Raw genomic sequence first — 14,719 nt, forward strand, 5'->3', positions numbered from 1 at the left:
CTATCATCTATTCATCCAGTATTCTGCATAGTCCAGAGAGATGTTATTTAAAATGTTAATTCATTGTGTTTTTTATGAATTTACCTGATTTAGAATCCATATTTTAATGTTAGCTTTGTCACTGTAGGACACTAGTTTCAGTTTAATTTCGTTAACATTGGATGGGCTGTGTGTGTGTGGATAAGGCAACAAAAGTCTCCTTTCTCCCAAATTTTGCATAGGATAAACCATAGCAAATAGCCATAGTGTTTTTGTGAGTTTCCTATTTCTGTACCTTTGGAAGTACAGAGATAGTTGCATGAAAACGTTGGGTTTCCCTCTGACTTTTTGGTTAATACTGAACTTGTTTCTCCTCTTTTAGCTGTGCGGTCAGAGAAGAAACGCCTTAGGAAGCCAAGCAAGTGGCTTCTGGAATATACAGAAGAATATGATCAGATATTTGCTCCTAAGAAAAAACAAAAGAAGGTACAGGAACAGGTGCACAAGGTACATTCCACCATTTCAACAACCTTTCATCAGTCCTTTTAGGATACTGCAATTTCCCCTTCAATATCATATTTTATCTTCATGGGACAATAATTTCCTTGACTGGGATCTTGTTTTTCAGTTTTTTATTTCCAGCTTCTGGCACAGTACTTAGCCTGTACTAGTTATACAGGAAATGTAAATGAGTCTATGTACTATGTGTGTATAGTGTGTGTATATATAGTATATTTTCCCCCTTTGCTTTCAAAATGTATTTAATGATTTAGGAATATTGTTATGATAAAATGTTTAGTAAAAAATACAGGGTATTAAAAAGAATAGTATGATCCTAATTCTGTAAACAAATGTTATAATACCTTATATGCTTTATTTTTAAATTCAATTTCTTTAAACTCAAAGTATTTTAAAGTAAATTAGAGATATTTTGACTCCATGTCCCTAAATAACATGCACCTCTAAGAAACAACATTTTTCTTCACAACCAGTTTATCATGGTCATATCTATTAAGGTCAGTTTATCTAATAACAAATCCATGTTCAGATTTCCCCAATTATTTCGTAACCTTTACATTTAATTTATCCAAACCAAGATCCAGTCTAGGACTACACATTATATCTGGTTGTTACATTTCTTAAATCACCTTAAATCCAGGACAGTCCCCCCTTTTCATGACCGTATGTAAGCAATGAGAGCAACACATTTAGAGTATCTGCCTTCTTGATTTGTGTGATTGCGTCTGTGTTCCCTTTTAGGTAGTAATTATAAGTAACAATTTGATAGATTCAAGTTAAACATTTTTGGCTAGATTACATGGTAGGTGTCATATGTTGCATGACATTGGAAGGTATTTAACCTCCAGTAGTTCACCGCGGTGACTAACTGATTTCTGTCTTTTGAGTTATGTTTTACCTCTTTTGATCAAGCAGCAGTATATGTATAATTACTTTGGCTCCAAGAGAATGTCCTGTTCCCCATCAGCCATTTCCCTGATGTTTTTTAAAAAATATCAATTGTAGATCCTTTTCTATATGAATAATTTCATTTGGGGTTACAAAATGAAGATTTTCAGATTTTATTATTTCTTCTACTTATATTATCTATCAATCTGTCATTTTATAGTACTGAAATACATGAAAGGCATGTATTGCTTTCCCATTAATTTACCAACTCAACTTTGGAAGTTTATTATTAGCTGCTTTTATCGATGGTACATTAGGGAATCTTTTTTTCTTTTTCTTAGATTATCACTATGGCTTTAATGAATTTTTATAGCTTCAGTGTATCTCAATCCAATGACATTTTTACCCTTTTAAAAAATTATAGTAAAATATATATAACATAAAATTTACAACTTTAACCATTTTTTAGTGTACAGTTCTGTGGCATTCAGTACACCCACATCATTATGCAACCACTACCATTATCACCACTACCCATTATCTTCAGAAATTTTTCATGTCCCCAAACTGAAACTCTGTGTCTATTAAAAAATAACTTCCCACTTCCCCATACCTTTAGCCCCTAACAAGCACCATTCTGTTTTCTGTCTATATGAATTTTACTATTCTAGGTACCTCATACAAGTGGAATCATACAATATTTGTCCTTTTGTGTCTGGCTTATTTCAGTTAGTGTAATGTTGTCTTCAAGTTTCATCCATTTGTAGCACGTGTCAGAATTTCATTCCTTTATAAGTACATTATTCTTTTTGACACTTAAATTATAATGACTTTGGCCTATGGATTCCACGTTTATCTTTTGCCCTTAGGTAAGTTCCCGCCGTGAAGAGGAAAGCCTTTTAGCCCGGTGTCGATCTAGTGCTCAGAACAAACAGGTGGATGAGAATTCTTTGATTTCAACCAAAGAAGAGCCTCCAGTTCTTGAAAGGGAGGCTCCGTTTTTGGAAGGGCCCTTGGCTCAGTCAGAACTTGGAGGTGGACATGCTGAGTTGCCACAGCTGACCTTGTCTGTGCCTGTGGCTCCGGAAGTCTCTCCACGGCCTGCCCTTGAGTCTGAGGAATTGCTAGTTAAAACACCAGGTAAGATGGGGATGGGTCTCAGTATGTAAGTGTGTATAATTAGAGGAAGCAGGAGATTTTAGTATGTTTTGATGGAAAGCCAGTAGTGTATTTCTGTACAGCAAACTACCCACTTTGATTCTGGGAAATCCCTAATACTGGCTAATTGGATATAGTTAATGACCATGAATTGGTGTACTGGCAGGAAGACATATTTTTAAAAAACTACTTTCTTTACAGTGTTATTGCTCTTCATGATTATTGATCAACCACAGTGTGAATCAACACCCAGGATAACAGGGTTTGGGGGAGGGGCACTGCATACTAGTGGAGTAAACACATAAAAATTATACTTCAGAAACTGACTTTACCAATCTTCGTGTTACTTGGGTAGTTGTTTAACCTCTGAACTTGTTTCCTCGATATATAAAATGGAGACTGTGATGCAATGTATAAAGAAATTTACCTGACACATAGCAAGCAGCTGAGTGTAAATACTCCCTTGAAGTTAATTACCAATTTCTTTTCACTTTATCATTCTGTATAAACATGTCACCTGGTGAGAATTGGATCTAAACGTACTGTCTCTAATTCGCCTTCTGACATTTTTCATTTCTTTTTTTTTTTTTTTATATTGGAGTAACCTTCTGACGAGTATTGTAGTCAGCCAAGGAAAATTTTGGATGTAACTTTTTTACATTCCCAACAGTAGCTTGTGATGTTATTCTTTAAAAAGGGATTCCAAGTGTGCATAATCAAGGCAGAATCAAAAAGAATAATAAAGATAGTTACCACCTCATTGCCCATTATGTGCCAAACTCTGTTATTAGGCTCTTTTATATAATTCATAAGAGCAGTCCTACAAAGTAAACAAGTGTCTTTTACTTATTTAGGAGCAGAACAAAAATTCTAATCCTGGTCTATTTATGCCCAGAATTCAGGCTCTACTTTACCTCACTTCTCCTTTTGTTCTTATCACCAATTGATTGCTCTAAAGGGAGTTTTGCCCTTTTGATTTCTCCCTTAGTTCATTTGTGATTTTTAAAAAATGTATCAACATATATGGTTTTTAGTAAGTGTGTATACACACACACACACACACACACACACTCTGACATAACATCCTCACATTAGTTTGTGTCTGTATTGAGAAATATTTTCTTGTTTTATGTTAACTAGTATTTTAGAATAAATAAATTTTTACCATGTCCCTCCCCACAAGATGATGAGAAAAATATTAAAAAATGACTAATCTTTCTGTGAGAGATATATATATATATATATATATATATATATATATGTTTTTTAAAAATTAGCTTGTGCCCAGTTTCTAAATCATCTAATGAAAAGATACATGCATTTCAGGAAATTATGAAAGTAAGCGTCAGAGAAAACCAACTAAGAAACTTCTTGAATCCAATGATTTAGACCCTGGATTTATGCCCAAGAAAGGGGAACTTGGCCTTACTAAAAAGGTATGTTATTTTAGTCAATTCTAAAATAGGGTTGAATCCAGGAAATAGGGTATTTTAAAAACAAATCTTTTAGTAATACTTATGACATCAATGCGCATATACATAGAAATTATAGAATGTCAGAGTACACTTGGTGATCTGAGAGATCCTACATTAAGAGGCTGTTTTGCATTTGTACGGACATGTGTATCACTTGATTTTAGATTTTCTTTTCAAGTGAAAATGAAAAAAGCTTTTACAGTTGAGTAAAGTTTGTGTTTGTTGTAATTTCTTTTCTGGGCTCAAAACCTCTTACCTGATTTCTACTTCACTTCTGTCTCTACAAGCCACTAACCTACTCTTATGCCATTGCCCTGTCTGCATAATACCTCAGAAAAGACCTAGCTCAGCTATAATCCAGGCAGAAACACTTGATCTTCAGTTTTGCAAACTTGGTTTCCATTAGCCAAGAAGGCATCATTAAATTGTAGTTGGAAATAGAAAATGATTTTCTAATTCTATAATGGATGATAACTGGATATTGATTCCTTAGGATACATCCTGCTCTCTTTGTATTTGAGGAGTAACTCAGTGTATATGTTACAAATTCAGTTGTAGGTTGCACAGATTTCCTATTTTAAAAAATTCTTTTTCTTTAAAGAAAAAATGCAGATTGTAATCAAATCATAAATAGAGTTTTTGGAATTCTTTCCTTAGCTGTAGCAAACTTCTATCCTTTAATCCTATATTAAGGCCCCTAGTTTTTAGTCACTCATCTGTAAATGTAAAATTTAATTTATTTGTGTTTTTATACCTTACTTAAAGAGTCACATTATGTACTTTAGTTCCTTTGTTCTTCTCAAAGCAGTTTTATGCCATGGACTTTTCGGTTGTTCTTAGACTCATCTCCTGCCCTCCGAACTCTCTCTGCAGTTTGTGCAACCTTCAGTGACAATGTGTCTCTAACTCACTATCCTCTCATTGTGCCCCACACTCTAGTAAGGCTGTGGTCATCTCCTTCTGCAGTGCTTTCTCTCCTGGATTTATATTATTCAAATCTTAGCCACTGCACAAGATTGTTGGCAGAGGTAGATGGGAAGGGCCAGGGAAACTGGGATTCAGTTGAATGTTTTGAGCGTGGAAGTGACATTTGCAATCAGATGATAAATTTAATGGTATTGTACAAGGTGAGTCATTGGAGGCTGTTGTCTTACTGCTAGAGGTGAGGTGCTGCAAATGTCATTGAAAGTAAGAATTCAGGCGAGTTAAGTGAATGACTCCCCGCCCCCTTTATGGAGCTATAATTGGCATATATAAGTTAATGATTTGAAGGAATAAGATGAATTTTGAATCCTCAATGTTTTTGAGACAGGGTTACTTAAAAAATAGTGTTAATTTGTTTTATAATAACTGTAAATGGAGTATAACCTTTAAAATTGTATAAAAAATTTAAAAATATAGTGTTAATTTGTATGACCTTGCTCTGCCAAGTGCAGTTTTCTAATCTGAAATTTAACTTGTTGTGTTTGTGGGTTAATTTTTTCCCTAAGGGGATAAAAAGCATGATTTAGTTGATAATTTTAATTTATATAGGTGAAAGTGTCCCAGAACTCTTTGAGATTTAATTTACACCAATAAAATGCACAGATCTTAATTGTTCTGTTTGATGGCTCTAGCAGTTGTATATACCATGTTAAGTACCACCCAAACTAAGTATGCTCTATATCTGTCACCCCTGGAAGTTCTCTTGTGCCCCTTTTCACTCAACTCCCCATTCTCATCTCTTCAAGAGGCAAAATTTTCTAACTTCCGTTACCATAGATTAGTTTTGCTTGTTCTCGAATGTCGTATATGTTGTTTTGTTTTTGTTAACTGGCTTCTTTTATTCAACACATGTATTTGAGATACATCCACAAGGATGCTATTTCAATAGTAATTCAAGTACAATTTGCTTGTCCTTTCTCCTGTTGATGCACATTTGCATTTTTTCATTTGAGGGCTATTAATCATAAGACTGGTATGAATATTCTGAGTCTGTTTGTGTACATATATTTTCATTTTTCTTGGTGGTGTAAATACTTAGGGGTGGGATTGCTGGCTCATGAATATATCCCTTTTAAAGAAACTGCCAAACACTTCTCCAGAGTGGTTGTACAACTTCACGTTCCCGCCAGCGGTATATCAGAGTCCCAGTTGCTCCATATCTTTAATAGCATTTGGATTGTCAGTCATTTTAAGTTTAGCCGTTCTAGTGGATATGAAATGATATCTAATCATGTTTTTAATTTGTATTCCCTAATGATTATTGATTTTGAGCCCCTTAGTATGTGCTTACTGGCCATTCCTATATCTTATCAAACAACTGTTCAAGCACACTTACATTTTTGATTGGGCTGTTCATTGTTTTTATGGTTGCTTTTTTAGGAGTGCCTTTATATTTGGGATACAAGTCTTTTGTCAGATATATGTGCTTCAAATACTTTTTCCCAGTCTGATGCTTGCCTATTCATTTCCTTAGTCTTTCATGAGAAAGAATTTTTAAAAGTTTGTTTTTTTGTTTATGATTTATGTTTTGTGTCTATTTCAAGAAATCTTTGCCTACCACATCGACACAGAGATGCACTTTCTGTGTTTTCTTTTAGGAGTTTTCTGGTTTTGATTTATATACAGTTCTTCATTTTTTGAGATGGAGTTTTGAAGTGGATGTCCAATTGTTTTAGCACCATTAGTTAAAAATCTGTTAGCTATCCAATTCTCTGTCTCTCAATATTTTTGGTCTCTTTAAGCATTAGATATAATAACTGTCACTGTTGAATTTCAGCTTTTTTTGGTAGGGAGATAGGCATCATATTTGGTGCTAGAACAAGAGAAAACCAGAATTATTGGTGATGGCTAGACCTGGACCCTGGAGAAAAGTGACCTCTTTTCTGTTTTAGAAGTGAGTTCTGCTATCTGACCTAGTCAACTTCACAGTTAAGGTCCTGCTTACCGTGAGGTATATTTTGCCATCAGGTTGAAACCGTGATTCAGCTCCATCTTGGGACTACACCATGGGTTACCAGGCAGGCTACACCTTGTCTTTGGATGGATCAATCAGTGGGTTAGAGAAAGAGGGATTGTCTGTTGAGGTAGTGGTAACTTAAGAGTGCACAGACTTAATGCATATCCTACCAGATTATGCATAAAGTAAGTTACTGGCATCTTTGACATGTCCTCCAAGGCACTTAACAGAGTTCTGTGGGTTTTTTAAAAAATATATTTTATTATTATCATTATTTTTCAGCCACGCCTCGCGGCACGTGGGATCTTAATAAAAGCACAGAGTCTTAATTACTGGACCACCAGGGAAGTCCCTTTTTTTATTCTAAGCAGAGCAGATGGATTTTTATTCATGTAGTGTAGTGTGTGTGGGGGTGTGTGTGCGTGTGTGCGTGTGCATGCTGTTATTTCTATTTTGGCTTACAAAATTGTTGACATCAGAAATGAGAATTTTTTCTGCATCATTCTCTGACTGTAGTTTTGGGAACATTCTGATTGTTTTTGCATCACAGCTTTTGGGTGAGTGTTAAACGATGAAGTATAAATTGGTTATCTAAGTAATATAGATGGTAGTTTTCTTTAAATTATGCAGTCTGTTTTGTGGGTTTGTCTACTAGTGTTTTGTTCCATTTAACTAGGTACCTAACATTTGCTCCTTCATTTTATTTGACTTCATAAGACTCTGATCTACATTGAACATGAGGAACATTCTTATGATTTATTAATGTATATAATAAGTGTTCAGAAATTCACAGCTGCATTTTATCTTGTTTTAACCTCAGACTTTGGGAACTTCATAGCAAGAATAGCATCCATTATATTGACTTTTGTGGCCACTAAATTTTGTTTTACAGTCATGATGAAGAATATTATTCTTGTAGGAGAAGACATTTTCTTGGAATAGAACTAATTGATACAAGCATTAGTAGTAGGGGAATAAAATGTATAGTGAATTACTCTTGATGTTTAAAGTTTTTCTTGTTGTTTTTTGTTTGTTTGTTTGTTTTTGGCCATGCCACGTGGCTTGTGGAATCCTAGTTAGTTCCCTGACCAGGGGCCCTTGGCAGTGAAAGCGTGGAGTCCCAACCGCTGGACCGCCAGGGAATTCCTGATGTTAAGTGTTTTGTTTTTAGTTTCAGTGTTGCTTTAATTTATATTAATCTGCAGCAACTTAAATTAGAAAGACCTTCCATGATTCAGAGCTTTTTAATATTTAGAATTCATCAGGTAAATAAGTCTGTGTAAAATCCAGTGGCTGTAAGTATAACATTAAGAAGGAAGATTTTAAATACACGGTGGTGTGGAACAGAATTGAGCTGGTGGGTCTATAAGCACATACTTTTTCTCTTTCTCTCCCACTTTAATCAGAGCAGTGTTCTATATCTGCTTTATATATTGGGAGTCTCTGAATAAGCCAGTCGTTGTCCGTAGTCCCCCCACCGGAGTATGTGGTGGTTTTGAGTTTTAGAGCATGAAAAAAAAACCAAATCTGATGCTTTTCCCAAAAAGTTTCTGTTCAACCCTTTACTATTATACTGTTCCTTTAATTGTTAAAAACAGCCAAGATTCTGTATCTTTGGCAATAGACAGTTCAGCTTTTGGCACATAGTATAAAGGGTTTATTTTCTATTCCTTTGTAAAACATGATACATTTTACTTATTTGTAGTGTTATGAAGCTGGTCACTTGGAGAATGAAATTACTGAATCATGTGCTGCATCTCGTTCTAAAGAGTTTGGTGGAGGTGAGTGTTTTTGAGATTTAAGAACTGTATTGCAAAAATAAGTGTGAAGTACCCTGTCAGTTAACGAGAAAAGTTACTAAGCAGGACTAGTAAGGTTGCAAGTTCTAAGACTTGTTTGCCCAATATATGCTTCCTAAAACTACGTATGACACTAGAAAATTGTATTGATTCATTTCCAACTTTATACTGAAATTAGTTAAATGGAATTAGAATTATATTAGTGTTAAGGAAATGTTGGGAACAATAAAGAAAAATCAGCTCCTTAATTTTCTTATTAGATAATTCTCCATACTGCATCATTACTTTCTTGGCTTTGATTCCTATAGGACAGAAAATACAGAATTTGAGTTGAGGGGGAAATTGCAAATCATCTTAAACAAGTCTTTCATAGTCTTACTTTCTTATATCACACCTGTGACCTTTGGTCAATGAACATATGCTTGAAAAAGAGAGCTTACATTTGAGCCTAGTCTATTATGGTTGCTTTCAAAGGCCTTGGGAATCTTCTAGATTAAATTGGAATCTGTTTCCTGGAACCTCTGCTTGGTCATCTTATTTCTGCCCACAGCAGGAATGGGCAGCCCTTCATTCAATAACAGATAAAATAATCATAGTTTAAGTATCTACTCTACCAGTTTCTTTGGGTAAGGACTGTTACCTCTGATCAATCTAAAGCATTACAACGAATTAGGATATTATTCATATTATCCCTATCTTGTAGAATAAGCATGAAGATGAAAGAGGTTGGAAGGGCTGGGGAACTATATCCAGACGTGACCAAATTTATTGCCACACTGCTGTCTCATTATCCACCCTGTGTTTCTCCATAGCAATTCTTTCTATCCCTTTGATCATTTTGTCTGCCTATGCCATTTATTGATTGGTGTCATTCCTGAAATATTAGCTTAGATTTGAGCATGCTACATCAGATATGATCTATCAGCAAAGGGTATTATGGGGAGATTATATTTTACGTGGTCTTAAACGTACACTTCTTTGAATGTGATCTGTGATTATTAAGTTTTTTAGCAAGTAAATTAAGCAATATGTTAACTTATTTTAACCCTGTATGCAATTATAATATAGGTTGGTCAACTTGTTTGCTTGATTTAAAAAAAAAAACTAAAAAACTGCTTTCAAAATAATATCAGCTCTTTCCCTATACATTTGTACTTTAGTTTTCTGTAAAACCTACAACCTGCACTTTATCCTCTGTAAATTTCATCTAAATGTTTCAACTTGTGAGAATTTTGACGCTTTATTCTGCCACCATCTTAACTCTTCCCTTTTAGTCTTAGGCTGTCAGCAGCTTTGATAGCAGAGCTCCATCTCGATCAGGCAGATCAAGAAGAGAGCCCTAAAGCAGTCTTCCAAAGTATTTGATACCTAGCTTAAATATCCTGGAACATTTTACAAAATATCTCTTTAAAGATTCCTCTTAATGTTTCTATAACAAAGAGTTGAAATATGTATAATAAAAAATGAGTGAGAGACTAAATTCCATTTTCTAAATATGCCAAGATTAGGCATTCATATTCAAGGTTATAGTACCGCTGCATGAATACCCTTTTTTTTTTTAATTAAAAAAAAACGTTTATTTGTTTATTTATTTTTGGCTGTGTTGGGTCTTCGTTGCTGTGCGCGGGCTTTCTCTAGTTGCAGTGAGCGGGGGCTATTCTTCCTTGTAGTGTGTAGGCTTCTCATCGCGGTGGCTTCTCTTGTTGCAGAGCATGGGCTCTAGGCGCATGGGTTCAGTAGTTGTGGCACACGGGCTCAGTAGTTGTGGCTCACGGGCTCTAGAGCACAGGCTCAGTAGTTGTGGCGCATGGGCTTAGTTGCTCTGTGGCATGTGGGATCTTCCCGGACCAGGGCTCGAACCCGTGTCCCCTGCATTTGCAGGCGGATTCTTAAAACACTGCGCCACCAGGGAAGTCCCTGCATGAATATCCTTTTGGCCAATAAATGTATTGGTTGGGGGAGGGAGGTATTTTTCTCTCCTGTAAGTCAGATCTTATGTATTTCATGTTTTTGTCTTAATCCTTAAATCATAGAGTGATATAATTTATTGTCTTTAATCTTGGAGGCCAGGTTTTAGTATCTTTTCCTGACTACTAAATGCATTTCCTCCCCATCTGTAGGATATTAAAGTCCTTTGTGGAACTAGAAAGTCTTTCATTTCAATCATATAAAGTGAAATTGCTTTAATAACCTGTATGTTTACTATTTAATCCATATGAGGCAGAATTTATATATATGTATCCATTTCCCCAACTAGTTATATACTAATGGGTAAGTCGTTTTTTTTCCTCTGCTCTTGTTTTCCTAATCTGCAAAGTTAGAGAATTAAAATTAAAATTAAGGTTGGTGTTTACTCTAACATTCCATAATTCTATGAGGTCCCTTTAGTTGAGGATAGGAGTTCTTGGACATGCATGTTATCAGCCAGCAGGTAACACCTGTTTTCCTGTCCTAGGCACCACCAAGCTGTTTGATAAACCAAGGAAGCGAAAACGACAGAGACATGCTACAGCCAAGGTGCATTGTAAAAAAGTGAAAAATGACAGCTCATCAAAAGAAACTCCAAGCTCCGAGGTATTATGCAGTTCTTCATCTTTTGACCTTCCAAAGCGAAGCTGCTTTTCACAGTAGAGGCCACATCCCTTTTCCCTTTGAGTTTACCTAAAAATAGTATTCTGTTGAAACAGCTAGTAGTGATGAGGAATCCTGGAGAAAAAGATGAATCTGATTCTAGTAGAAATAAGTCAAAGCACTATGGCAACTGTGGGTGTGACCTTTTTAAAAGATCACACCCCCCATGCTCTAGGTGTCAGATGAAATGCATAACTGTTTCATCAGGAAGTAAACTTGTTCTAAAACCAGAGAGCACAATATCAAGTAACTGTATAATCCAGATGAACTTGGTATTGCCCTTTAAAAGTTGAGACTGCAGTTAGGGGAAAAACTCATTTGCTTATTTATTGAGACCACCAACTGCTGAAATTTAGAGTAATGTTTGTAAACAGCGACTTTTAGGAAACAGATTTAAAGCCATTTTCTTGAAGAGCATCAGTGCAGCTATTGATGCTATCCCTAGCTTTCCAGTTCAGGTTAAAAGAGAATTAGAACAAGTCAGGTCAGCATCACATATTATGATACAGAGTGTTTCTTTCCAGGACAATTTGAATAGAATGCCCAAGGGGGGCATTATTTAGGAAACACTGATCTTGGAAGGACAAATAAGTAATCAAATAAACTTAAGAATGTTTTCTCTCCCTTAGTGAAACCTTAAAATGGAACAGCTCAAAAAGTTCCAGTGGAACAGCCTCAGAGCAGTTAGTGGCAGGGCATGAGGCGCCCACTACCCGCCCAATCACAGCAGGGTTAGAACTAACATTGCATGCAGTCCGCCCACGTGATTGGCTGAACATCTGTAAGTGCTTAATGGCTAGACAAATAGCAGCCCAGAGGGAGGGGGTCAGATGGAGGAGACATCAATAATATAGATGTGGGACGTTATTTTTTCTCTGCAAGGGAGAACTGATGACACACAGGACAGCTGCAAGCCCCAAGGAGACCGTTGAGGAGGGTGTAGAAAATGACCACGGAATGCCTGTATCTAAAAAACTGCAGGGTGAACGAGGAGGAGGAGCTGCACTCAAGGAGAATGTTTGTCAGGTAGAGAATGTTTGCCCACTTGCATTTGAATTGCATGCTTATCTTTTAAGAGAAGTCCTCTCCCTTTCTCTTGATGACCTAGTCATGGTTAGAATAAAAATTCTCTTGGATGATTCCAGTGGAATCACTTACTTTAAGGATTTAACTCTTCTCTCTTCCCACAAAAAAAGAAGAGAAATATTTAGTGTTGCCCCTGGGTAGATACCCTGAAGTAGGTCTGAGATGGAAGGGGTGAAATCTGTGGTTGCTCAGCCAAAGATAATTTTCCTGCACCTCTCATGGTGTGAGAATGTTTGGGTTTCTAAGGAATTTTTCAAGGAGAATTTTCAACATAGATTGTTGGGTTTGTGTGTGTGTGTGTGTGTGTTTTGTTTGTTTTTGTTGTTGTTTTTGGGGTTTTTTTCTGCTTTAAAGTAGTGACTTTAGAGAACCTACCACCTGTATTTTTCTATTTATTTAATAAACATTTATGCAGTGGTTTTTTACTATGTGTCAAGTGTTTTTCCAGTCACTTTGTAAATATTACATCATTTAGTTATCATAACAATCTCATAAGATAGAGGATCATTATTATCCTTGTTTTATAGATAAGAAAATTGAGGTACAGGGAGGTTAAATAGCTTGCTTGTAGTCACTCAGTGAAGCCAGGATTCAAACCCAGGCAATCTGGGTTTTGAGTCTTAACCACTATGTTGTCTTGCTTCTCTGTGAAATGTGGCTCCACTTTAATGTCAAATGCCTTTATCTTACTTGGGAGTAGAGTCAATTAAATGGATGCATTGGTTATATTCTCTTTTCATGGTCTTGATTTAACCTTGTAAATACTTAAAAACTAGCATATAAAAAGTTGAAAATATTAGTTTGTGTTTTTTTTCTAATTGAAACTGCTAAAAAATAAAATTTCCCCAGGCCTAGAATATTATTATGGCCAGTATAATTTCAACTCAGTTTCTGTGTCTCTTCATTTCACTGCTATATAAAGAAGGTTGATTATATTCAGACCTGCTCCCAAACAGTGTTACTCCTCAGAGACTGTTAGGCCCACAAAGATTGTCATATAAGAAGGTATTGTAACCCATGGTCCTGGTTTGTTTGGATCAGTCTTTGTTTAAATCTGTTGTGCTTGTATAATTTATTAATAGCACCTCCTTTCATGCTCAAGTGTCCTAGTTTGAAGGATGAATTACATGGTCATCCCAATTAAAGGGTTAGTCTGTAACATTTGGTTAATTTGAAAAATTTATTCCTCAGTACCTACTATAATTGAAGTTTTCCTGTTTAAGTGATGAAGGCGAATTTGTTTATCGTACAGGAAAGCTGATGTTGCTGGCACTCTGAATATACAAAACAAAACATGTAACATTTATGGCATTTGTCAATTTTTGGTTATGAATAGTAGATCATGGGAGAGCCAAACATGAAAGACTAGCTCAGAATCCCTTGGGGTCCCCTCTTAATCCCTGGCTGCCTCTGGCCTTTTATTCCCAAAGCTCTCCTACTCGTTTGCTTATTTAAGCTTTGATGTTACGTGGCCAAGACCTGTTCTGTTTCTTTGGGTTCTTGACGATATTAGACTTGCCTGGCCATCTTTCCCCCTTTCTTGTCTTACAGAATAAGTATAAGAGTTTTTTCATTTTTATCATTTTTCTGTTAATCACTATGGGGAAACAAGTCAGGATATTAGAGGGGTGAAAAGTAACAAATGTTGGGAATGTGCAGAATTTTCATAAATCATACAATGTTTTCAAAAGCAACAGATCCCGATCTTTGTTTCCTAAGGCTGTATCATCATTGACACCCTGTTTTAGTGAGATTGTCTCAGAAAGGTGATCTTTCTGATTTTAATATGGTTCTGGGTGTATCTCAAGGATTGTTCAAATCTTAATCAGGGCCCTTCTGGACTGTTATGACCCAAGTCCCAGCTGGCCAGTATCTCTTGCTTGAACCATTGCAGTAACCTCTTTGATTATCTCTGCTTCTCATCTCACCTTTTTACTCTTGAAATTTTTCATGTAGCAGTCATAGGGATCTGTTTTTAGATGAATACCTGATTTCAGCCTTCCCTTGGTATAGCGCTCATTATAATGGCACACCTTTGCAATTAGAATAAAATCTGAAACTCTGTACCGTAATCTGTAAGGCCACACAGTCAGGCCCTTGCTTGCCTTTTTCTTACTTCATTTCTACCACTTCTAACTTTTGTTCACTTTTGTCCAATGACACTGGCTTTCATTGTGATTCATAGGAATGCCATGATTTTTCCTGTCTGTGGGCTTTCTGTACTTTCTGCCTTCTTGGTCCCT

General features: G+C 36.0%; 1 protein-coding gene across 3 annotated transcripts in view; it reads left to right on the top strand.

The window, feature by feature from the left end:
- The window catches only part of NSD1 (nuclear receptor binding SET domain protein 1), a 133,961-nt gene that overhangs the window by 81,121 nt on the left and 38,121 nt on the right, over positions 1-14,719 (top strand). For all 3 annotated transcript variants that reach the window (XM_068536432.1, XM_068536431.1, XM_068536433.1), the window contains exons 6-11: positions 362-486; positions 2,256-2,526; positions 3,871-3,980; positions 8,666-8,741; positions 11,215-11,333; positions 12,273-12,416. In XM_068536432.1, coding sequence (XP_068392533.1) covers positions 362-486; positions 2,256-2,526; positions 3,871-3,980; positions 8,666-8,741; positions 11,215-11,333; positions 12,273-12,416 — 845 coding nt within the window. The remainder of the gene's footprint in view (positions 1-361; positions 487-2,255; positions 2,527-3,870; positions 3,981-8,665; positions 8,742-11,214; positions 11,334-12,272; positions 12,417-14,719) is intronic.

Source organism: Eschrichtius robustus, chromosome 2, assembly GCF_028021215.1.
Source record: "Eschrichtius robustus isolate mEscRob2 chromosome 2, mEscRob2.pri, whole genome shotgun sequence".
NCBI lineage: Eukaryota > Metazoa > Chordata > Mammalia > Artiodactyla > Eschrichtiidae > Eschrichtius > Eschrichtius robustus.